Source organism: Choloepus didactylus, chromosome 16 (genome assembly GCF_015220235.1).
Source record: "Choloepus didactylus isolate mChoDid1 chromosome 16, mChoDid1.pri, whole genome shotgun sequence".
Classification (NCBI taxonomy): domain Eukaryota; kingdom Metazoa; phylum Chordata; class Mammalia; order Pilosa; family Megalonychidae; genus Choloepus; species Choloepus didactylus.
Window position 1 is genome coordinate 21,038,328 of NC_051322.1, and position 25,474 is coordinate 21,063,801.

The following is a 25,474-nucleotide window of genomic DNA, read 5'->3' on the forward strand; positions in this document are numbered from 1 at the left end:
GGTTGTGCTTGTAGCAGGGCCATTGGGTTAGTGTGATGTAGGAACATAGCTGCCCAATCTCTAGAGAGTCTGGAAATTGGAGTTTTTACCAAGAAGAGTGAGGTAAAAAGTAACATGGTAATGTGGGTAGAACAGAGAATCACTAAAATGGAAGTTCTGTGATGACTGGGATTGTATTTGTTGTGTTTACTGTTTTTTCCTCAAAACCTGAAAAATCTGTGCTGACCTGGAGGTGGAGGCTTAGTATTTGTTGAATGAACCAATTACTATGTGAAATATAGTAATATAGAGATGGGAAATTATCCAAACTACTGTGAAAGTAATATAAAGTAAGAATCTGGCTCTGTTCCCCTTACTACTCAACAGAATGCTGGGCTTTAAAGGCTGAAAATTTTAAAAATTGGCTTAAACCAACACAATCAAGAATTTAAGCCTGTGATGTTAAAAATAAAACATGTGAAGGCCAAGTAGAGTGCATTTATATTATCTGCCGTCTTTTATTGTCTGGGTTGTTCCCCCCTTAGCATAAATAGTCATGGCCACATTTAATAAATTCTGTGGCTAGCATTTGAACATTGTGACATATGTGATCTTCTTAATGACCAATAGTATGATTCAGACTTAGTAAGGATAAAAATGAAAGATGTGTTTCATTCTTTTCTTGAATTTGTTTTAAACATCACCATATACAATTGTGAGTATATCCTTAAGTTTACGGTAGGGAGTCTTGGAACAAAATAATTTGCTGTTTTCAACTAGGTCAGGAATAAAAGACAAGTCAGCAGTTTTCTTCTACCCCATTTCTTAATCTTTTATATAAGTAAAATGCACAAATTTTTAAAGCATAGTTTGATGAGTTTCAAAAAATGTGTGTGCCTGTTTAACCGTCACCCAGATCAGGGCAAATATTTCCATCATACCAGAAATTTCCCTCATGCCTCATTCAAGTCATTCCCACTCTCTGCAGAGGCAAGCGGTATTCTAATTTCTTTCACCATAGATTAGTTTTTCCTTTCAGATAAATAGAATGATGCATATGTACAAAAGAGAAAATGATTTTAAGTGAAAAAATTCAGGCTTAATTTATAGTAAGTGATAAACCACCAGAGATGGCAAATACAAAGAGTAATTTAATCATGACTGAATTAATTGTCTACATGTTTACTATTTTGGAGATTATACCACACCACTGTGTTGGTAATGTTCTAATTTCAGTTTATTTTGGTACTTTGCTCACTTATGATATTTTGAAACCCACACATGTAGAGGTGATTATAACAATTTTGATTTGTAATTTCTTTTTCAGCAGATGAAATATTTGAGAGTGTGGGGGATCGTGAGCTAAGACAAATCTTTGAAGGCCAGAATCGTATTCATCTTGAAATCAAGCAGCTCAATAGACAGTTGGATATGATTCTCGATGAGCAGAGAAGATATGTGTCTTCCCTGACAGATGAACTGTCTAAAAGAGGAGCAGGAATCCCAGGGCAACATGGACAGGTGAGCTTTCAAATTATGCAAATATGTCCTATTTAGCTGGAAGAGAAGTAGAAAATAAGGCTACTGTACCGTGTGCTCCTATGGAATATAACTGAGCTGACTGGTCATCCTGTTTTTATCCCCAGATCACTCAACAAGAAGTAGATACTGTTGTGAAAACTCAGCATGAGATTCTGAGACAAGTAAATGAAATGAAGTAAGTATGTAAAAGTCACATCAGAGTATTCTGTGACATTTTTATCTTAAATTTGTGACTTCTCTAGGCATATAAGCACCTTATTATTGAAAGATTCCTGCATGAGAGGAAGAATCACTTTCTAGATTTATTTTACATTTAGAGAAATTAAAACTATAGGAACTTTTGATACTTAGAAACCACAAGTTTATCTAAACTTTTAAATTGTTCTAAGGTGGAAAAGAAAAAAAATCTTTAGCATTTTTTAAAAAGTAGAAGGTTTATCACAGTTCCTTGAGAGAGCCAGATATAAAATATAAAAATTATATATATTCTTTTCAATTCTCCAAAAATATATAAGGGAATAAGCATGCATAGCATTGTAGGACTGTAATACAAGAATAGGTGATGCAAGAACTTCTTTTGATGGAATGAAACCATTTTGAAGGAAATGTGCTGTGTGTGACTACCCCTTTCTGATTCACTTCTTATGCCCTAAAAAAGACTGGACAAAGAGTTGTGTCTCTTGGAGCACTGAACAATAAGTTTTTAATAAGAATGATTCATTTTTGCAAATAATTAACAGCTTTCAGTGCCTGGAGCAGAGAAAAACAAGCCACACTGTCAAATTTTCATGAACTTAAATGTGAGAGCACCTCTCCAACTGATAAACAACCCCTGGCCAACAAGAATGTCAAGGCAGATTAGTTAGGACTAGAAAGTTAAACAGTATTAGATTAAACAGAAAGTGATAATACCTCACATCAAGAGATTAAAAACACCTTTAACTTATAACTGCAAATTTATATTTCTTCAAGTTTTGCTTTGTGGCCGTTTTCTAAATTTTAAGTTCTGAAATCAGGATTGAATAGTTATAATGCTAAGTGAATAGTTAAATTTTTTTAATAATAGACTGGATCATGTACCAGGACATTTTTGTTACATCTTTTTATTTTCATTTAATTTTGGACTTAAAGAAAGTTTACAGAAATAGTACAGAGTTTTCATATATTCCTCACCCATCTTTCCCTAATATTAGCATCTTAAATAAATATAGTGTAGTTGTCAGAACTAGGAAATTAACATTGGTACTAATGATCTTATTAATTTCATGAGTTTTTCCACAAATGCCCTTTTTCTGTTCCAGTATCCTGTCCAGGATTACAAATTACATTTATTTGTTATTTCTCCTTAGACTCCTGCAGTGTCCATGACTCCTAAATGACCTTGACTCTTTCCAAGAGTATTGATCTGTTATTCTGTCAGATGTCCCTGATTTGGGTTTGTCTTGATGTTTATTCATGATTGTGTGGAGGTTGAGTATTTTTGGCAAGAAAACCACAGAAACAATCTTTTGTCCTCGGTGCATCATATTCATGTTCATGCTGTCCATATGTCTTATTACTGGTGATGTTGCCCTTGATCACTTGGTTTTGGTGGTTTCTTCATGGTTTCTCTGCTGTAAAGTTACTGTCTTTTCCTTTGGAGTTAATAAATATCTTGGAGATGATACCTTGAGACTAGGAATGTATCCTGTTTCACCTCCAACTTTTGCCCATTAATTTTAGCATCCCTTGAATGTTTCTTGCCTGAAACAATTACTATGCTGCTTGCCAAATGATGATATTTTCTGTTTTAATCATTCCTTCTACATTTGTTAATCAGAATTCTACTGTAAGGACTAGCTATCCTTTCTCTAAGTGGACTCATGTATATTTATTTTATTCAGTGGGTTATAATCCTGTACTGTCATTCTTTTGTTGCTCAGATTTTTCCAGCTTTGGTCATTGAGAGCTCCTTTAGGTTGGCTTCTGTGTTCCTTTGACAAGCGCCCATCTTTTTCTTGAGCACTTCTCTACTTTCTGGTACCAAACTATATTCCAGGTTCATCTTGTGTTTTCTCTGCCCCGGGGCTGGAATCAGCTTCTCCAATGAGCCCTGGTTCCTTTTATTGGCGGAATCTGGGTGCTGGATGTGCTTGTTATTGCTGATGGGTATCATTGGTTCTAGGCCCTTATACATATAAATATATGTATGTATACATCTGTATTTCTATACCCATCAATCTATATAAATATTAAAAACCATGAGATTATACTGAAACTTTGGATTCTAGGACAAGACCACAGAGTTGATTTTGGCCTTCTTCCCTTTCCTATTTAAAGTTAATCCAGAACTACCAGTTTTAACTTTTTGCCACATTTGCTGTATCATTCTCTGTCAATGTGTCTGTTTATCAGTCCAGTGTGGCTTGTTTTTGTAGGTTGTATGTATCACATTCCTTGAACTGCCATGTACATTTCCTAAGAACAAGGATATTCACTTATATAACCACCCTAAGTAGTTACCAAGTTCAAACAATTTAACATTGATACAAAGCTTACAGTTTATTCTCCAGTTTTGTTTTGTTTTGTTTTGTTTTTTTCATATGTCCTAGTAATGTCCCTTTGAGCCATTTCCCTTGCCCAGTCCCATCCAGGATCATATATTGAGTTTAACTATCATTGTCTCTGTAGTTGCTCTTTTTTTTTTCAAATTGTGGGAACATATATACAACATAAACTTTCCCATCTCAACCATTCCCAAGCGTGCCATTCAGTGGGATTAATCGCATTCACTTTGTGGTGGTACCCTCACCACCTTCCATTAACTCCCTATGTCCCTGGCCCCTGGCAACCTGTACTTTAATTTCTGTCTTGCATATTCTCTATTATTTTCTTTGTAGGTACTATGGGACTTTAATTTAACATCCTAAATCTATAATAATCTCATTTTGCTTTGATACCAACTTAACAGTGTACATAAACTATCTTCTTATACCCATCCACCTCCCCACCTTTATTTAGTTCTTATCACAAATTACGTGTGATAAAACCACTGTTGTCACATGTAATTTGAGTTCAGAACAACGGATTTATCGTTACATTTCATGTATTTGTCTTTGAGATCCTATGGGAAGTAAAAAGCGTGGTGTTCCAAACCAAAAATACAGTAGTACTAGAATTTATATTTACCTTTTTGTTACTCTTACTGGAGATCTTTATTTCTCTATGTGGCTTCAGTCTAATGTCTATTATCCTTTCCTTTCAACCTGCAGGACTGTTTTGCATCTTTTGTAGAACCAGTCTAGTGATGATGAACTCCCTCTGCTTTTGTTTATCTTGGAATGTCTTTTTGAAGGACAATTTTGCCAGATATAAAATTCTTGGTTCACAGTTTTTTGCTTTCAGCACTTTAAATATGCCATCCCATTGCCTTCTTACCTCCATGGTTTCCAGTGAGAAACTGGCACTTAATCTTATTTATGCTCCATTGTACATAACATGATGCTTCTCTCCTGTTGCTTTCAGAGTTCTCTCTGTTTGACATTTCACAGTTCTATGATAATATGCTATGCTGTGCATCTATTGGGTTCATCCTGTTTGTCGTTCATTGAACATCTTGGGTGTATATATTCATGTTGTTCGTTAAATATGGGAAGTTTTCAGCCGTTATTTCTTTGACTATTCTCTTTGCTCCTTTCTCTTTCCTCACCTTCTGAGACTCCTACAATGCATATATTAGTGTACTTGATGGTATCCCACATGTTCCTCGGGCTCCATTCACTTTTCTTCATTTATTCTTCCTTCTGCTCCTCAGACTGGATGATTTCAATTGTCTTATCTTCAGGTTCACTGATTCTTTCTTCCAACAGCTCCAGTCTGCTGCTGGACCTTCTAGGGAATTTTTTATGTCTTTTACTGTGGTCTTCAGTACTGTTTGGTTCCTTTTCATAGTTTCCATCTTTATGTTGATATTCTCTTTGTGTTCATATATCATTTTCCTAATTATTTCTAGTCCTTTACCCATGTTTTCCTTTAGTTCCTTGAGCTTATTTAGGACCATTTTTTTACAGGTCTTTGTCTGGTATGTCCCAGGTCTGGTCCTCCTCATTGATGGTTTCTAATGCTTTAATCTTCTCCTTTGCCTGGGCCATCACTTCCTATTTCTTCATGTATTTTATAATCTGTTGTTGAAATTTGAATGTTTTGATATTTTTATGTTATCATTAGTAACAGGTATTTTGTCCAGGAGTCCTGGTTTTTAATGGGAAATGGTATTCATAGACATTTTTGGTGCTGCTCAGCTTATTGCCACTATATTGTCATTGCTTTTAGGCCTTTTCAGTGGAAAGAGTTACAAATTTTCTTTCTCAACCTTGTCTTTTGTATATATTGACTTGTGTCATTTGTTAATTGGTTCCATTTTAAAAATTGAATTCAAAGTATAAATGTAATTTTGGTGATTAAGCAGGTAAGTTTTCTCATTTCATGTTTACCTTTAACCTAATTTACTGAATATCTTCTGTATTCTAGGCACTCAGCTAGATATTTTCACATAAGTATTTTCACATATTCTTTTGGGACCTTGCTCTTAATTATCCTCTATTCTGTATCTTTAACCTGTCCCTGTAATGGTAATATTTAAGCTGCTTAGCAATCTTTATTCATTCCTTATTGTCTCTTTATTCATTCCTGGTTACATCGTCTCATTCAAGATATTCACTCTTCTTAAGCCCCATAATTCAGCCCCCCACTAACCCTCTTCTTGGTAGATGATCTAGCCTCTTCACCTCTTTCTGTGCCCCAGGCACCCCCCACCCCCAAGTGTGTCTCCATCCACACTCAGCCTAAAGTTTCCATCCTGCTTCAAAGGAGCTGTAGTCTAGAGCAGTCCTTAACTGTGGATCCCATTCTCTCTACCATTTCTGTACATTGGTCTATGAATGAGTGATCTTCTCTCCTGTCTTTAACTTAGCCCTTGGTACTACTTTCTTCCATTTAATTTTTTTTCTTTCTAATCAAAACCAAACCAAATCTTTAATAGACCCTTTCTATTTCTTTAACTATTGCTTTCTTTTCTCTTCCTTTTTTTTTTAGCTAAACCTCAAAAAAGCTAGACCCAAACTACCTGTCTCTTCTTCCAAACCAATGGGTAATTTGAAATCATACCACCAGCCCATCCTGTCTACAGTCACCGGTGACCTGCTGATGAATGCCCTTCAGTCCTCATCTTATTTGACTCTGTAACAGTTGGCAGTTTGCCTATTCCCTCCGTCTTGAAACATTTTCCTTTCAAGACTTCTTTCATACTGTTTGCTCTTGGTATTCTTGGTTTCTTTTTCTTCTTCAACTTAGTTTTCTTCACTTACTCCTCTTCCTTCCATCATCCCTGGAGAGGTATTTTTCTAGAGTCCTACCCAGCCCTCTTTTCTTGAGCCTAGCTTAGAGTGCCCTCCTTTCACCACAATTCTGTCACCCGAAGGACCCTCTTTATGCTTTACCACCCAACTCTGACTGCCCAGCTAAGTTAAGTGCATCTTCCTTTGTAGAGCTCTAGATGGGCTTATCACACCGCCTTCCTTCTAGACTATTGGTACTTGCAGGGTAGGGATTATATTTGTCTAGCACAAAATTATATCTAAAAAATGCCTGGCTCATAACAGGTACCAAGTAAATGTTAGAATCAATAGGCAAATGAATGCATGACTGAATAGGAACACATTAAGGGACTCAATCTTTTAAAGAGACATTTACATGTAAGGAAGTTCATGTTTCTGAGAAATTCTTAAATGCAGATATGTAAGACAGTTATATATTCTGGGATATTTTATCCCTTAGTATTTTAGGTATAGTGAAATACCTAAATAATGGATTTTAATAGAAAAGCTTGGATTCCCATGAATCTTTTTAAGCATGTGTGCCTTTAAAAGAAATTTTGAATCGGCATATATTTAGAGACCACTTGAGATATTTTGTAGTTTTAAAGTCTTCGTTGCTGATATAACTCTAAAATATAATATTTTAAAATATAAACATAAATTTTTAGTTGACATTCAGCCTGATATTGTGTTACTTCTAAGTAATTTTAAGATTTGAATTCCTCTTTTTTCTTCTAGCAAAGCTTATTTTTTAAGCTAAATTTTACTGCAGAGAAATAAATTAGCTTATTTTTTCCTCCAAATTGAACCGTGTCAAAGACACTTAGGAAATCAGAGACATGATCCTTATTCTCAGCAAGCTTACGCTATATGAAGGAGATAACCTATATATGCAAATACAAAGTAGAAAATTGTAGTTTGTGTGTGTGTGTGTGTGTGTGTGTGTGTGTGTGTGTAGGGAATGATTGCATTTGTCAGGGAAACGCTAGCGAAAGAAAAATATGGAGGAGAGGGAGCATTTGAACTAGACTTCACATTTCAAGGACGGATCCTGACTAAAAAGCATGACAAAAACCCAGGCTGAGCAGTGAAGGCTATTCTCAGGGAATGTTAGGAGCCAAAATAGAGGAAAGGAAGTAGTGGGAGATAAAGTAAGAAAAGATAATGCTGCAAACAGATCATAGAAACTTTAAGCATTTTTAGACACTTTTATTATGACCATTTTCAAACATACACAGAAGTAGAAAGAAGAGAATAGTGAACCTCTTATTTATCCATCAATCAATCATATTCAACGATTATCAACATTTTGCCATTCCAGTCTTATTTTTTTCACAAAAAAATCCCCAGACTTGAAGATATTTTATAATAAGACTATTAGTAACATAAATCACTTGTTATTTATAGAGCTTTTTAACTGTTCCTAGGTAAACTAATATTTTCAGGTAAATTAAAACGTATTCATCCCTTTATTTGTTCATAAATAATGCTGTTATATTTCTGAGCATTTTTAAAGAAAAACATTTTGTAATCTCTTACTATCATGCTTACAGATTCATATCCAAAGGGCAAACTCAATGATAGAGCTCTTATTCTTAAACCTGAACAGTGTAGTCACATCTTGCATGGAACTTAAATTCTGAACTCAGTGTGTAAGGTAAAATGTTGTAAATGTGGCACCACCAAATAGGTACCACAATGGAGACTGTCATGTCACCTCTCAGTGATGCTGAATAGCCTGTTTTCCTTCATATTTGGAACAGATAGATGCTTCTTTGATTGGGTCCAGTTTAAATTTTAGGTTTGTGTATAGGGGCCATCTAATAGAACTGCAAGGAGAAATAGATTTATGTGGAAATCTTAGAAGGATTTCTCGGAAGGTCATTAAGAATATCATCCATTGAATTATTCAGTATTCATTTGTAATATGGGTTTTAATGTAGATTAAGTGATGTTTTCTATGTACTTATTTTTAGATGACCCTTAATAAAAGACAAAGGCATAATGTTTAATGGTAGTTTTTAAAATTATTTTCCTAATTTGTAAATAGTTCAATTTTTTAAAATAGTGATTTTCTTTACCCCCTTTTTTTTATTGATCTTAAAAAGGTATTTAACCATTTGAAAGCTGTGGCTGAAAGAAATAATCTTTTAGTGATTCCATTGTATAAAGGAATTTTCTGTTTCAGGAATTCAATGAGTGAAGCTGTCAGAGTGGTCAGTGGAATACAGCATCCTGGATCTGTAGGGGGAGTTTATGAAACAACACAGCACTTCAATGACATCAAGGAACACCTTCACATAGTAAAGAGGGACATAGATAACTTAGTACAGCGAAGCATGGTAAGTTTTTCCTTTTATTTTTATAATTGTCATAATCTCCTTTATGAAAAGAACACATTTTGTTTTATACCACTGAAAGTATTTTAACCCTTTACTTCTGCTAATGCTCGTGTTTCATGTTCAAGATAGAATTGGGGAGGCGGGGCAAGATGGCGGACTGGTGAGTTGTATGTTTTAGTTACTCCTCCAGGAAAGTAGGTAGAAAGCCAGGAACTGCGTGGACTGGACACCACAGAGGAATCTGACTTTGGGCATACTTCATACAACACTCATGAAAACGTGGAACTGCTGAGATCAGCGAAATCTCAATTACTCTAAGAAGCCCAATACAGAAAGCCTCAAAGACTTGCAATTTGGGCAGGTCAAGACAAGAGCAGAACTAAGAGAGCTCTGAGACAAAGACAATAATCCAGTGGCTGAGAAAATTCACTAAACACCACAACTTCCCAAGAAAAGGGGGGTGTCCGCTCACAGTCATCATCCTGGTGGACAGGAAACACTCCTGCCCATCGCCAGCCCCATAGCCCAGAGCTGCCCCAGACAACCCAGTGTGACGGAAGTGCTTCAAATAACATACACACACCACAAAACTGTGTGTGGACATTAGCCTTCCCTGCAACCTCAGTTGATTGTCCCAGAGTTGGGAAGGTGGAGCAGTGTGAATTAACAAAGCCCCATTCAGCCATCATTTCAGCAGACTGGAAGCCTCCCTACACAGCCCAAGAGCCCAGAACCGCCCTGGGGGGATGGCACTCACCTGTGACATAGCACAGTCATCCCTCAACAGAGGACCAGGGGGTGCACGGCCTGGAAGAGGGACCCACTCACAAGTCTCAGGAGCCATACGCCAGTACCAAGGACTTGTGGGTCAGTGGCAGAGACAAACTGTGGCAGGACTGAACTGAAGGATTAGACTATTGCAGCAGCTTTAAAACTCCAGGATCACCAGGGAGATTTGATTGTTAGAGCCGCCCCCCCTCCCTGACTGCCCAGAAACACGCCCCATGTACAGGGCGGGCAACACCAACTACACACACAAGCTTGGTACACCAATTGGACCCCACAAGACTCACTCCCCCACTCACCACAAAGGCAAAGCAGGGGAGAACTGTCTTGTGGAGAACAGGTGGCTTGTGGACGCCACCTGCTGGTTAGTTAGAGAAAGTGTACTCCACGAAGCTGTAGATCTGATAAATTAGAGATAAGGACTTCAATTGGTCTACAAATCCTAAAAGAACCCTAACAGGTTAAGCAGATGCCAAGAGGCCAAAAACAACAGAAAATTATAAAGCATATGAAAAAACCAGACGATATGGATAACCCAAGCCCAAGCACCCAAATCAAAAGATCAGAAGAGACACAGCACCTAGAGGAACTACTCAAAGAACTAAAGATGAACAATGAGACCATAGTACGGGATACAAAGGATATCAAGAAGACCCTAGAAGAGCATAAAGAAGACATTGCAAGACTAAATAAAAAAATAGATGATCTTATGGAAATTAAAGAAACTGTTGACCAAATTAAAAACATTCTGTACACTTATAGTACAAGACTAGAGGAAGTTGAACAACGTATCAGTGACCTGGAAGATGACAGAATGGAAAATGAAAGCATAAAAGAAAGAATGGGGAAAAAAATTGAAAAAATCGAAATGGACCTCAGGGATATGATAGATAATATAAAACGTCTGAATATAAGACTCATTGGTGTTCCAGAAGGGGAAGAAAAGGGTAAAGGTCTAGGAAGAGTATTCAAAGAAATTGTTGGGGAAAACTTCCCAAATCTTCTAAACAACATAAATACACAAATCATAAATGCTCAGCGAACTCCAAATAGAATAAATCCAAATAAACCCACTCCAAGACATATTCTGATCACACTGTCAAACACGGAAGAGAAGGAGCAAGTTCTGAAAGCAGCAAGAGAAAAGCAATTCACCACATACAAAGGAAACAGCATAAGACTAAGTAGTGACTACTCAGCAGCCACCATGGAGGCGAGAAGGCAGTGGCACAATATATTTAAAATTCTGAGTGAGAAAAATTTCCAACCAGGGATACTTTATCCAGCAAAGTCTCCTTCAGATTTGAGGGAGAGCTTAAATTTTTCACAGACAAACAAATGCTGAGAGAATTTGCTAACAAGAGACCGGCCCTACTGGAGATACTAAAGGGAGCCCTACAGACAGAGAAACAAAGAAAGGACAGAGAGACTTGGAAAAAGGTTCACTTCTAAAGAGATTCGGTATGGGTACAATAAAGGATATTAATAGAGAGAGGGGAAAAATATATATGACAAACATAAACCAAAGGAAGATGGCTGATTGAAGAAATGCCTTCACGGTTATAACGTTGAATGTAAATGGATTAAACTCCCCAATTAAAAGATATAGCTTTGCAGAATGGATCAAAAAAATTGAACCATCAATATGTTGCATACAAGAGACTCATCTTAGACACAGGGACACAAAGAAATTGAAAGTGAAAGGATGGAAAAAAATATTTCATGCAAGCTACAGCCAAAAGAAAGCAGGTGTAGCAATATTAATCTCAGATAAAATAGACTTCAAATGCAGGGATGTTTTGAGAGACAAAGAAGGCCACTACATACTAATAAAAGGGGCAATTCAGCAAGAAGAAATAACAATCGTAAATGTCTATGCACCCAATCAAGGTGCCACAAAATACATGAGAGAAACACTGGCAAAACTAAAGGAAGCAATTGATGTTTCCACAATAATTGTGGGAGACATCAGCACATCACTCTCTCCTATAGATAGATCAACCAGACAGAAGACCAGTAAGGAAATTGAAAACCTAAACAATCTGATAAATGAATTAGATTTAACAGACATATACAGAACATTACATCCCAGATCACCAGGATACACATACTTTTCTAGTGCTCATGGAACTTTCTCCAGAATAGATCATATGCTGGGACATAAAACAAGCCTCAATAAATTTAAAAAGATTGAAATTATTCAAAACACATTCTCTGACCACAATGGAATACAATTAGAAGTCAATAACCATCAGAGACTTAGAAAATTCACAAATACCTGGAGGTTAAACAACACACTCCTAAACAATCAGTGGGTTGAAGAAATAGCAAGAGAAATTGCTAAATATATAAAGACGAATGAAAATGAGAACACTACATACCAAAACCTATGGGATGCCGCAAAAGCAGTACTGAGGGGGAAATTTATAGCACTAAACGCATGTATCAAAAAGGAAGAAAGAGCCAAAATCAAAGAACTAATGGATCAACTGAAGAAGCTAGAAAATGAACAGCAAACCAATCCTAAACCAAGTAGAAGAAAAGAAATAACAAGGATTAAAGCAGAAATAAATGACATAGAGAACAAAAAAACAATAGAGAGGATAAATATCACCAAAAGTTGGTTCTTTGAGAAGATCAACAAGATTGACAAGCCCCTACCTAGAATGACAAAATCAAAAAGAGAGAAGACCCATGTAAACAAAATAATGAATGAAAAAGGTGACATAACTGCAGATCCAGAAGAAATTTAAAAAATTATAAGAGGATACTATGAACAACTGTATGGCAACAAACTGGATAATGTAGAGGAAATGGACAATTTCCTGGAAACATATGAACAACCTAGACTGACCAGAGAAGAAATAGAAGACCTCAGTCAACCAATCACAAGCAGAGATCCAATCAGTCATCAAAAATCTTCCCACAAATAAATGCCCAGGGCCAGATGGCTTCACAGGGGAATTCTACCAAACTTTCCAGAAAGAACTGACACCAGTCTTACTCAAACTCTTTCAAAACATTGAAGAAAATGGAACACTACCTAACTCATTTTATGAAGCTAAGATCAATCTAATACCAAAACCAGGCAAAGATGCTACAAAAAAGGAAAACTACCGGCCAATCTCCCTAATGAATATAGATGCAAAAATCCTCAACAAAATACTTGCAAATCGAATCCGAAGACACATTAAAAAAATCATACACCATGACCAAGTGGGGTTCATTCCAGGCATGTGAGGATGGTTCAACATAAGAAAATCAATCAGTGTATTACAACACATTAAAAATTCGAAAGGGAAAATCAAATGATCATCTCAATAGATGCTGAAAAAGCATTTGACAAAATCCAACATCCGTTTTTGATAAAAACACTTCAAAAGGTAGGAATTGAAGGAAACTTCCTCTATGATAAAGAGCATATATGAAAAACTCACAGCCAGCATAGTACTCAATGGTGAGAGACTAAAAGCCTTCCCTCTAAGATCAGGAACAAGACAAGGATGCCCGCTGTCACCACTGTTATTCAACATTGTGCTGGAAGTGCTAGCCAGGGCAATCCGGCAAGACAAAGAAATAAAAGGCATCCAGATTGGAAAAGAAGAAGTAAAACTGTCATTGTTTGCAGATGATATGATCTTATATCTGGAAAACCCTGAGAAACCGACGATACAGCTACTAGAGCTAATAAACAAATTTAGCAAAGTAACGGGATACAAGATTAATGCACATTAGTCAGTAATGTTTCTATATGCTAGAAATGAACAAACTGAAGAGACACTCAAGAAAAAGATACCATTTTCAATAGCAACTAAAAAAATCAAGTACCTAGGAATAAACTTAACCAAAGATGTAAAAGACCTATACAAAGAAAACTACATAACTCTACTAAAAGAAATAGAAGGGGACCTTAAAAGATGGAAAAATATTCCATGTTCATGGATAGGAAGGCTAAATGTCATTAAGATGTCAATTCTACCCAAACTCATCTACAGATTCAATGCAATCCCAATCAAAATTCCAACAACCTACTTTGCAGACTTGGAAAAGCTAGTTATCAAATTTATTTGGAAAGGGAAGGTGCCTTGAATTGCTAAAGACACTCTAAAAAAGAAAAACGTAGTGGGAGGACTTAGACTCCCTGACTTTGAAGCTTATTATAAAGCCACAGTTGCCAAAACAGCATGGTACTGGCACAAAGATAGACGTATAGATCAATGGAATTGAATTGAGAATTCGGAGATAGACCCTCAGATCTGTGGCCGACTGATCTTTGATAAGGCCCCCAAAGTCACTGAACTGAGTCATAATGGTCTTTTCAACAAATGGGGCTGGGAGAGTTGGATATCCATATCCAAAAGAATGAAAGAGGACCCCTACCTCACCCCCTACACAAAAATTAACTCAAAATGGACCAAACATTTCAATATAAAAGAAAGTACCTTAAAACTCCTAGAAGATAATGTAGGAAAACATCTTCAAGACCTTGTATTAGGTGGCCACTTCCTAGACTTTACACCCAAAGCACAAGCAACAAAAGAAAAAATAGATAAATGGGAACTCCTCAAGCTTAGAAGTTTCTGCACCTCAAAGGAATTTCTCAAAAAGGTAAAGAGGCAGCCAACTCAATGGGAAAAAATTTTTGGAAACCATGTATCTGACAAAAGACTGATATCTTGCATATATAAAGAAATCCTACAACTCAATGACAATAGTACAGACAGCCCAATGATAAAATGGGCAAAAGATATGAAAAGACAGTTCTCTGAAGAGGAAATACAAATGGCCAAGAAACACATGAAAAATGTTCAGCTTCACTAGCTATTAGAGAGATGCAAATTAAGACCACAATGAGATACCATCTAACACCGGTTAGAATGGCTGCCATTAAACAAACAGGAAACTACAAATGCTGGAGGGGATGTGGAGAAATTGGAACTCTTATTCATTGTTGGTGCAACTGTATAATGGTTCAGCCACTCTGGAAGTCAGTGTGGCAGTTCCTTAGAAAACTAGATATAGAGTTACCATTCGATCCAGCGATTGCACTTCTCGGTATATACCCGGAAGATCGGAAAGCAGTGACACGAACAGATATCTGCACGCCAATGTTCAGAGCAGCTTTATTCACAATTGCCAAGAGATGGAAACAACCCAAATGTCATTCAACAGATGAGTGGATAAATAAAATGTGGTATATACACATGATGGAATACTACACGGCAGTAAGAAGGAACGATCTCTTGAAACATATGACAACATGGATGAACCCTGAAGACATAATGCTGAGCGAAATAAGCCAGGCACAAAAAGAGAAATATTATATGCTACCACTAATGTGAACTTTGAAAAATGTAAAACAAATGGTTTATAATGTAGAATGTAGGGGAACTAGCAATAGAGAGCAATTAAGGAAGGGGGAACAATAATCCAAGAAGAACAGATAAGCTATTTAACGTTCTGGGGATGCCCAGGAATGACTATGGTCTGTTAAGTTCTGATGGATATAGTAGGAACAAGTTCACAGAAATGTTGCTATATTAGGTAACTTTCTTGGGGTAAAGTAGGAACATGTTGAAAGTTAAGCAGTTATCTTAGGTTAGTTGTCTTTTTCTTACTCTCTTGTTATGGTCTCTTTGAAATGTTCTTTTATTGTATGGTTGTTTTTTTTGTTTTTTTTTTTCATATAGTTAATTTAATTAAAAAAAAAAAGGAAAAAAATATGTAGAGCCCCCTTGAGGAGCCTGTGGAGAATGCAGGGGTATTGGCCTACCCCACCTCAATGGTTGCTAACATGACCACAGACATAGGGGACTGGTGGTTTAATGGGTTGAGCCCTCTACCATAGGTTTTACCCTTGGGAAGGCGGTTGCTGCAAATGAGAGGCTAGGCCTCCCTATAATTGTGCCTAAGAGTCTCCTCCCGAATGCCTCTTTGTTGGTCAGATGTGGCCCTGTCTCTCTAGCTAAGCCAACTTGAAAGGTGAAATCACTGTCCTCCCCGCTACGTGGGATCAGACACCCAGGGGAGTGAATCTCCCTGGCAACGTGGAATATGACTCCCAGGGAGGAATGTAGACCTGGCATCGTGGGACAGAGAACATCTTCTTGACCAAAAGGGGGATGTGAAAGGAAATGAAATAAGCTTCAGTGGCAGAGAGATTCCAAAAGGAGCCGAGAGGTCACTCTGGTGGGCACTCTTACGCACAATTTAGACAACCCTTTTTAGGTTCTAAAGAATTGGCGTAGCTGGTGGTGGATACCTGAAACTATCAAACTACAACCCAGAACCCATGAATCTCGAAGACAGTTGTATAAAAATGTAGCTTATGAGGGGTGACAATGGGATTGGGAAAGCCATAAGGACCACACTCCCCTTGGTCTAGTTTATGGATGGATGAGTAGAAAAATGGGGGAAGGAAACAAACAAACAAACAGATAAAGGTACCCAGTGTTCTTTTTTACTTCAATTGCTCTTTTTTACTCTAATTATTATTATTGTTATTTTTGAAGGTGTCAGTGATTGATTTAGGTGATGAATGTACAACTATGTAATGGTACTGTGAACAATCAAATGTACTATTTGTTTTGTATGACTGCGTGGTATGTGAATATATCTCAGTAAAATGAAGATTTAAAAAAAAAAAAGAATTGGAACACTTTGTGTTTCCATATGCTGTAGAATAGTTTTTCTTTTTCTTAAAAATTGAATACTATTCCAGTTAGTGGGACTGTCACAATTCTAGTTTTTATTTTCTAGATTGTCTTCTTTAAACCCTGTTTAAAAACATGACTCTTGTTATCAGCAATGATATCTTTAAACAGCTTAGAAAAAGGTAGATAAATGTCTCTTCATGGCAAACCCCTTTGTTAGATGAAGAAGAGCTGGTTAACTCATATTTCACTCTGCTAGGCTTTAGGAAACACAGATTTAAAGCTGTCTGGATAATGACAGCTTTCCTTAGGATTCTTCTCCTTTGAGCTCTTTTCTCTTCTTACCTAGTTCATATTTTTAAAGCTTTTTTACTTTATTTGATCTGTTTGTGTTTCTTTGTTTTTGTTTTTTTTTACTGCAAGTCCCATCTACATTTTTGGAAAGAGATTGGCTATATAAACATGAATATTAAAAACAGGATGCCTTTTGTTGAAGTTTCACATGCAGAAGGGGTAATATTAGAAGACAGATTTCTGGTATTTAAACATGTTGTGCCTTAATATATTTGCTGGCTTTAAAAAATATTACAAAATTCACAAATACTTGCAGCACCTACCCCTTCCCTTTCCAATCCAAACTCCCTGAAATAATCACCATTTAAAGTTTGATGTGGAACAACTCTATTTAACAATGGATTAAAGAAATGAATAGTATGTTTATGGGGAAAAAATGTAAATGGCTCTTAACCATGTAAAAGATGCTCAAACTGCATCAAAATGTAAAATAAATTTTTTTCTTACCCATTTGACAAAAATCCAAAGTCTAATAACATATTCTGTTGCCAAGGCTGGGGAGGAAACAGGCATTCTTTTACATTAAACAGTTGGACAATGTCTTGCATTGGACAGTTGGATCTAAACTAAGGATTGGTTCCTCAAATCTACAGAGTAAGATATATTCAGAGAAGTCTAGCTTTTATGCTTGTCCTTGCCACCTTGTTATTCCTCCCTTAAAAGGAACTGTTTGTTTAGGCTATACTTTATTCTTCTATTATTTGTTTCGTTTTTCTTAATTTGTCATAGCATATCTTCAGTAATATAATGACACTTAAGTGCTTCTGTTTTCCCCTTCTGTCCTTTGTGCTGTTGTTGTCATACATTTTAGTTCTACGTCTGCTATGAATCCACAATACATTGTGCTTTTTTTTTTTTTTTTGCTTTAAACAATTAGTTTTTAAAGGGATTAAAAATGTCCTTGATATTTACCCATATGTTTACCATTTTCAGGGTTTTCATTCCTTTATGTAGCTCAGAGTTTGCAATCTGATATCATTTTCCTTCTTCCTGAAGTTCTTCTAACGGATCTTGTAGTGTGGGTTTATACACTACAAATTCTTTCAGCTTTTGTTTGTCTGAAAAAAAGTCTTTATTTTGCCTTCATTTTTGAAAGATATTTGCACAGGGTGTAGAATTTTAAGTTGACAGTTTTATTCTGTCTGATGTCAGTCCATTGTATAATAGCTTGCATGAGAAGATAGTCATTCTTACTTATAAAATCGAAACATAGTGTTTCTTTTTTCTCTGCTTTTAAGATTTTCTCTTCAATACTTAGTTTCAGCAGTTTATGGTGTGTGTGCTTTGATTTCATTTTCTTGCTATTTCTTCTGCTTGGGGCTTAACATCTTGGATCTGTGTGTGTATAGTTGTCCTTAAATTTGAAAATTTTTGAGCCATTTTTTTTCTGTCCTCTCCCCCTTTTCTGATGTTAGATCACTTCTAACTATAGATCATTTCTACTGCCATGTCTTCAGATTCATTAATATTTTCTTCTGTAATATCTAATCTGCTCCTGTCTTCTTCCTTTGTGTGTGTGTTTTTTTAATCTCCAGAAGTTCTACTTCGGTCCCTTTTAACACCTGCCATTTCTTTCCTCATCACATTCATGTTTTCCTTTACATTGTTAAGCAGTTGGAACATATTTATATTTTTTTAATGTCCTTGTCCTGTAATTTCATCATCTGTGACATTTCTGAGTCTGTTTTTACTGATTAATTTTTCTCCTGGTAGTAGGTCCTATATTCTTGCTTCCTTTCATACCTGGTAATTTTTTATTGGATGTTGGACTTTTTAATTCTTATGTTGTTGGTTCTGGATTTTGTGGTATTCCTTTAAGTAGTGTTTGACCTTCTTCTGGCCTGCAGTAAAGTTTTTTGGGATTAGTTTGATCCTTTCAAGGCATGCTTTTTAAGCTTTCTTAGTGTGGGTCTAGATAAGTCTTTAGGACAGGGTTTCTCAATCTCTGCATTATTGATATTTTGTACCAGATAATTCTTTGTTGTGAAGGTCTGTTCTGTGCATTGTAGGATATTTTGTAGCATCCTTGGCCTCTATCCACTAGATGCTGGTAACATATCCCCAGGCATGATGATCAAAAATGTCCTCAGACATTGTTAAATGTCACCCTAAGGTGGAGATTTCCCCCAGTTGAGAACCACTAGTCTAGAGTTAATTCCTTCCCATTACTAAGATACACACTTCTGAGGAATCTACCTGATGCCCCTTGTGGTCTTCCCACTCTGGCTGATGGGAGAGCAAACCATTCCCAGCACTTTGTGTGAGCTCTGGGAATCGTTTGGCCTGTGGCTTTCTGGTGGTTCTTTCTACAGCTTTGTGGAATTTCATCCCATGCATGTGTAGGTCCATACTCAGCCAAAGATTCGAACAGACTCCTGCAATTCTCCAGAGTTTTCTCGCCATTTCATTTTCTGTCACACACATTTTATGCCTTGGCCTCTCTAAGCTGCAGGCTGTGTCTTCTCAACTCAGCAACACCACTGGGTTTTATTGGTGTTCCCCCTCCTGTTTTGCAGCTTAGAAGCTGCCTCCAGGCAGTGGGCTGGGGCAATCCTAGATCTCACCTTGTTTCCCTTCTCTCGGTTATCACTGTCCTCTAGCCCCGTTTTGCCTGTGTCCAGTGCCTGATAACACCCATTTCATATATTTTATGTGGTTTTCTATTTGTTTAAGGTGGGAGAACATTTCCTTTAGTAGCTCACCTTTCAGGGCAGAAGCAGAAGCTATTCCTCCTATCCCATGAGTTTCTTATATGTGGTGTTTATATTATCATTCAGTGAAAATATTTTATAATCTCCATTTTAATTTCTCTTTTGATCCATGTGTGGTTTTAAGTGTATTTCTATGCCCTGTTTTTAATTTCCAAGATCCTTATCCTATAAGTTCTTGCTGTCTTGTTAGCTTCCTTTGCCTTCAAGCAGGTTTTTTGGGGGTGTTTTGATTTGATTAGATTTGTTTCTAGCTCCCCTAGTTGTCTTCTACAAAATTGTTGGTTCAGATTATCTAGTCTATTTCACCAGAAGCAAAAGTCCCAATCCCTTATATTTTATATGAAGCTTTATCTTCTTAAAAGTTTTTTTGTTTGTTTGTTTTTTATTTTTTTTAAATATCCATCTTCCTTTAGGGAAAAAAGTTAACATGTTAAATCGACTTTCCCACTTTAGTAAGTGGTAGACAGGGAAGAACTTAGGTCTTCAACCTCTAATCTTGTCTCCTTTGTATTTTGCCTTTAGGTATATATACATGTATAGGCCCTGAATATACAATTTTTTCCCCCAAAATATGGCTTGATAGTTTTCTTACGGACCTTTACCCCTTATCTAAAACCTTATTATCTATTCCCTTATTTCTTTATGATGTCTCCCCACCCCCACCCCAACTTTAGCCTTCACTGCAGTGACCAAGTTGATGCTACAGGTAAAATATATGAACCAAAGAACTTTGCCCCATTGTAATAAACATTGATAATAATTATTCCTAGACACGGTGCTTTTTGGATATCTTGATGAAATCTTTGTCCCTAATATTTAATTGCTTCCTTAACATCAAAGGAATATTCTATTAGGAAAAGAAAAGTATTTCAAACACTGGTCAGTAACATTGAATGCTACATGATTAAAGAGGATGATGGTTGAGAAAAAGTCATTACATTTCTCAAGTAGTTTGGTGACTACATAGTGAAAAGGTAGAAGCCTTCCAGTATAAAATAGTCTTTCAAAAAGTTTGGCAGTAAAAGTTAAGGGGATAAAAAATATGAATAAATGAATGGAAATACTTGAATTTATATAATATACCATAAGTTTTCACATTTGCTTCTTTTTCCAAAGTATTAATTTGACTAATTGTAATAGAAAATTCTTTGTCTTATAGCCATCACATGAAAAACCGAAATGCCCAGAACTACCACCATTTCCATCATGTTTATCTACAGTTCATTTCATTGTATTTGTAGTGGTACAAACGGTGTTATTCATTGGTTATATCATGTATAGGTAAGTGTCTTGATAAAATTTTTCTGTATCTGTTTAATTTGAAATACTCAACCAAGTTATCTATGCCCGCTTTAGAACTTTCAATACCTATAAAATCGTTATACAAATGAAATATTATTTCCAATTTCAGTTCACTTGAGAGTGCATGTTTAGAATTTGTGATTAATGAAATTGCATAATTCAAAAAGGCATTGTTTATTTTAATTGTAAGTAATCCTTTCTTTGCAAAGTATGTAGAAATGTTTTCAGTTTTTCCTCCTTTTTTTTTCACCTTAGGACTCAGCAAGAAGCAGCTGCCAAAAAATTCTTTTGACCATCATTTTCACTTGTGTACATCATGTATGTATGTACAAAATGTCTTTTTGAGGGAATTTAAGTATTTAAATTGCTTCATAGTCTAAATTATTAAATTTTTTATAAAATAACTTTAAACATTGATTTGCAGTAAAAATAAACCTTAACACAAAAACGACTACATATAAAATTGTGCATAGTACATAAATCTATTTAAATTTCTGTGAATTTCTGGTCAGTAGAATGCAGCCAATGAACAGAATATTGATAAATAAGAAAGTAGGGGAAACCCCTCAATATGAATATTACCCATAATTCTATGATATTGGAGGTTTCTTTATTTAATATAAATGTACTTATCCTGTAACTTGCCTCCCCCTGCCCACCAATATTGAGGTCCAAGTCAGAGCTCCCCATCATGTTTATTTTGTAACAAAAGTCTTTTTTAGAGGTCAGAATTTCTTATAATCTAAAATCTAGTCCTGCAGTCCTTTAATTTTAATACAGCTCCCTTTGACTCAAAGAATATTTTTGTCTGAGAGCTTTAGGATCTGGATAATAGGCTTCTGAATATTTCTTGAAATATTTTTTCCCTCTGATTATTGATGATGTATTTTACTTTTAAAGGAAATTTTGGGGGAAAATTAAGAGCTGCTCTTTGCCTAAAACCATTTAGATGAAATGATTCTTCTGATAATGGTTTTTATGGGTATTTCGCCTGATAATGTATTCATTTCATGATTGCCCATATTTTTGAATGTCATCATTTCAATGATGTCAGTTCAGTATTATGAAAAAAACTATTTGCGTTTATATTTATAATTTGAGGAGCTTATGTCCAGTTTTGTACAGCATATAAATTCAACTCAGATTGTGTGTTCTGAAGATGTTCTAAATTCATAAAAGCCACCACTTTCTAGTTTACATAACTCTATACTACCTGGCATTGTGACTATTTACATACTCTTTAAATCAAGGAGACTCTAGTAGAAGCAGTTTCAAGATTTTTAAAGGCAAAATTTGAGAAATAGGGTTCATACTTCTGATTCCTTTCTTTTAATGTGAGAACAAAAACTTAATTTTGGAGCACATGTTGGCAAGCTTAACCTTGAAGTGCCGACAGAAAGAGGTTTTATAGTCTTTGTACATTGTTCTAGGTATTGTAGATACAGTCTGCAAATGACATTTAAGATGCATATTTAAGTTTGTTTTTATAGCTGATGTAAACTTACTTTTGCTAGCTTCAAAATACTTTTGACCTCTTTAACTAAAATGGTTGTCTTTCATTTGTTATAGAATCTAAAATAATACTGTTTCATAAAATACTACTATTTAATTCTTCCAAGCATTCACACATTTGCTCTCAAATGTCATTTACATATTGGTCTTGCTGCCTAAAATCTATACAAAGACTTTATGAAGAACTTTGCGTTTATAGCAATACCCGATTAGTACTATGTATGCTTTTCTTATTAGCATTTATCCTAGAACACTAAAGGAGAATATTCTAATGATGATTCACTCTGCTTCATTCACCTCAATGTAGAAAATGCTTCTCTAGTGTTTTTCCTTTACAGTGTTAACATTTTGAAATTCATTGTTTGAGAGACTATATCATCACAGAATTTACTCTTCTTTCATGAAAAAAATTTATACCCTCAGAAGAGTGTTTAAGTTGTAGACTGTGGTACTTGGGAAATCCTCATGAGATAAAAGGCTGCTAAGTCCAGTATTATAAAATTCATGGTTACATGTGCCTAAAACTAAAGGGATACCAAACCTGTGCATCTCACATTTGTGTCAGGCTAAAATTCAGGGGACTCCAGTCTGCTCATTCCTAATACAAGCGGAGACAGCTGTTAGGAAAGAGCATGAGCATGAATCCTTTTTCCTTTTAATTTAGTAAATTAACTTGCTTGAAAACTGTTCATGAAGCAGTTCACCCAGGGTATTCATTATATCATTTGAAGTTTTGTTGATTTTCCTCAAAATAATTGACTTTAACTCATTTCTGAAGAGAAATGTTTGCTCTATGGAATAATCAATCACTGCCAGGATTCTTTCATTTCTGTGCTATTTTGTATAATAATTGAATTTGTTCTCTTCTCGCACACCAGCAAGTATATTACAGTGCCTTGGATTAAAACAGAATTGATTTTACAATATTACTGTAAGTCATAGTGCTTATGATACCACTTTTAACAAGAAAATGCAGTTATCTAATGTACTTCATGTTCTAATTGTTTAAATGTTTTATTTAGATTGAAACCATACTATAAAGCCACAAATAATAAACAATATTTTGTGAATTAAAGGGATATCAGTGTCACTCAAAGTGTGGTGGCTTGGTAAGAATACAGACTCTGGGACCCCATTCCAAACTGCCTGAATCAAAATTTGGCAGGGGGGCTTCTGAATATTAGTTTTCAACAGGCACCTCAGGTGATTCCGAGTACACTAGAATTTTAGAACCAAGATGGGGAGTGGGAGAAAAAAAAAGGTTGTGTGGGGTTTTTTGGGTTTTATTTTTTGTTTGTTTAAAGCTGAGCTGAGAGCATAATGATATTATTGTCATTTGTGCACTGATTCTTTTATACTTAAAATTGACTTAATGTTCTTTTTTACTAAAATTCTTGGTTCATTAGCAACTGCAGACTAACTCCAGATTGTTGCCTGTAGCTCTTGGTAGTTTGGTAATGGCTTTTAAACTTTGAAAATTATCTTCAGATCATAGTTTAGCCATGAAAATTCTATCTAAATCCTGCCTGCTAAAGTTTTTGCTTTCTTGATTGTGATTGTTGTGAAATTTTATTTCAGACAACTGTACTTTTTGACAACTTGGGGGAAACAGAAATTACTTGAATAAGGGATTGCCTAACCCACTGCATTGCAAAGATACAGTGTTTATAAAGAACATAAATAACAGTTGTGAATATTAAGATGTGATTATCTTTCCCTGTTCTTGTGTTTATTGCACAAGGGATTATTTTATTTATAAGATTTAATGTAAAATCAACACAACTTTTTAGATCTGTATGTTGCCTGTTTAATATATTTCTTTTATTGATACTGTTGTAAAGTTTAAAAGGTTTTTCTATCCACTGTCAATTTCAATTGGATAACATTTTTGTCAAGCTTTTTTTTCCTGAATGTTATTTGATGCTTGCTGGAATTCAAGAAATGACATTGACCTTACTCAAATAAAGAATTATTTTAGTAAATTTACTTTTTCCTTTATTGATCTTCGATAAGAAATAGCTGTTGGCAAGTCAAAACATAATAGCATAAAAATATAATGTATAAATGATAATGGATTAATGTTTATTCTTGCTTTTAATGAAATATACAAATAATTAAAACAACATATTTAGTATTTTTCACCATTAATAACCAAATGCTGGTAAAAGTGTAGCTAGCCAAGCTAAAACTCTTAGTCATTGCTATTGGCAGTTAAAAAAAAAAAATGTTTAAATCTTTCTGGCAAGCACCTTTTGACCAAGTAATTCCAATTCTGAGAATTGGAATAAAGGAAAATGTAGGGTTCGGGAGTCAGATAAATTTGAGTTTGAATCTTGGCTCTGCTACTTACTAAAGGTAACCTTCAGTTTCTTCATAATACTTACCTCACAGGATTTGTAGAGTCTTTGTGGAAAGGATCCAGAAAATGGTAGACTAAGCTAATGGATCCCTCTTCTGTCATGAACATGCAGAGATGCTGGATAAAATAGAAATATAAGATTTAAATACATAGGTGGGTTTGAAAGAAACAGAGAGAACTTAAAACCTAATTAGTAAGCCTGCCTGCAGGAGGGAATAAAAAAGAACTAGACCATATATAAGCCCTGGAGACTATACATGGAGATTATGATGTTTATCTGGGGCAATGGGACATTGTCTTAAGCCTGGGGAAAAAGGCAAGTTTCAAACTGAGACATGGGATAAAGCTAGAATCTGGGAAGAACTGCTCCTTCAGGGGAAGTGGACTAAAAGTACCCCTCATCCCCACCTACAACATGGGATAAGGACGCTTCTCTGCCTGGGGCTCTGGGCAGAAGGACAGTTTGCTGTGAGAAATTGAAGTCCAGACTTAGGCTTTATGCCACTGTAGCATCCAGACTTCACTTGCATGGTGTGGAATTCTCCAAGCCAAAAACAATGGATGAGTTGATTCTAGTCTA

At 35.7% G+C, this 25,474-nt stretch overlaps 1 protein-coding gene across 2 annotated transcripts in view; it reads left to right on the forward strand.

The window, feature by feature from the left end:
* Positions 1–24,505, forward strand: part of LMAN1 (lectin, mannose binding 1) — a 45,352-nt gene extending 20,847 nt beyond the window's left edge. Inside the window, exons 9-13 of one of the 2 annotated variants that reach the window (XM_037806173.1) lie at positions 1,307–1,500; positions 1,626–1,696; positions 9,064–9,217; positions 20,881–21,002; positions 21,279–24,505. In XM_037806173.1, the coding sequence (XP_037662101.1) occupies positions 1,307–1,500; positions 1,626–1,696; positions 9,064–9,217; positions 20,881–21,002; positions 21,279–21,315 (578 nt within the window). In that variant the 3' untranslated portion in view covers positions 21,316–24,505. The remainder of the gene's footprint in view (positions 1–1,306; positions 1,501–1,625; positions 1,697–9,063; positions 9,218–20,880; positions 21,003–21,278) is intronic. The other variant, XM_037806174.1, reaches the window with a different exon arrangement.
* The last annotated feature ends 969 nt before the right edge of the window (positions 24,506–25,474 follow it).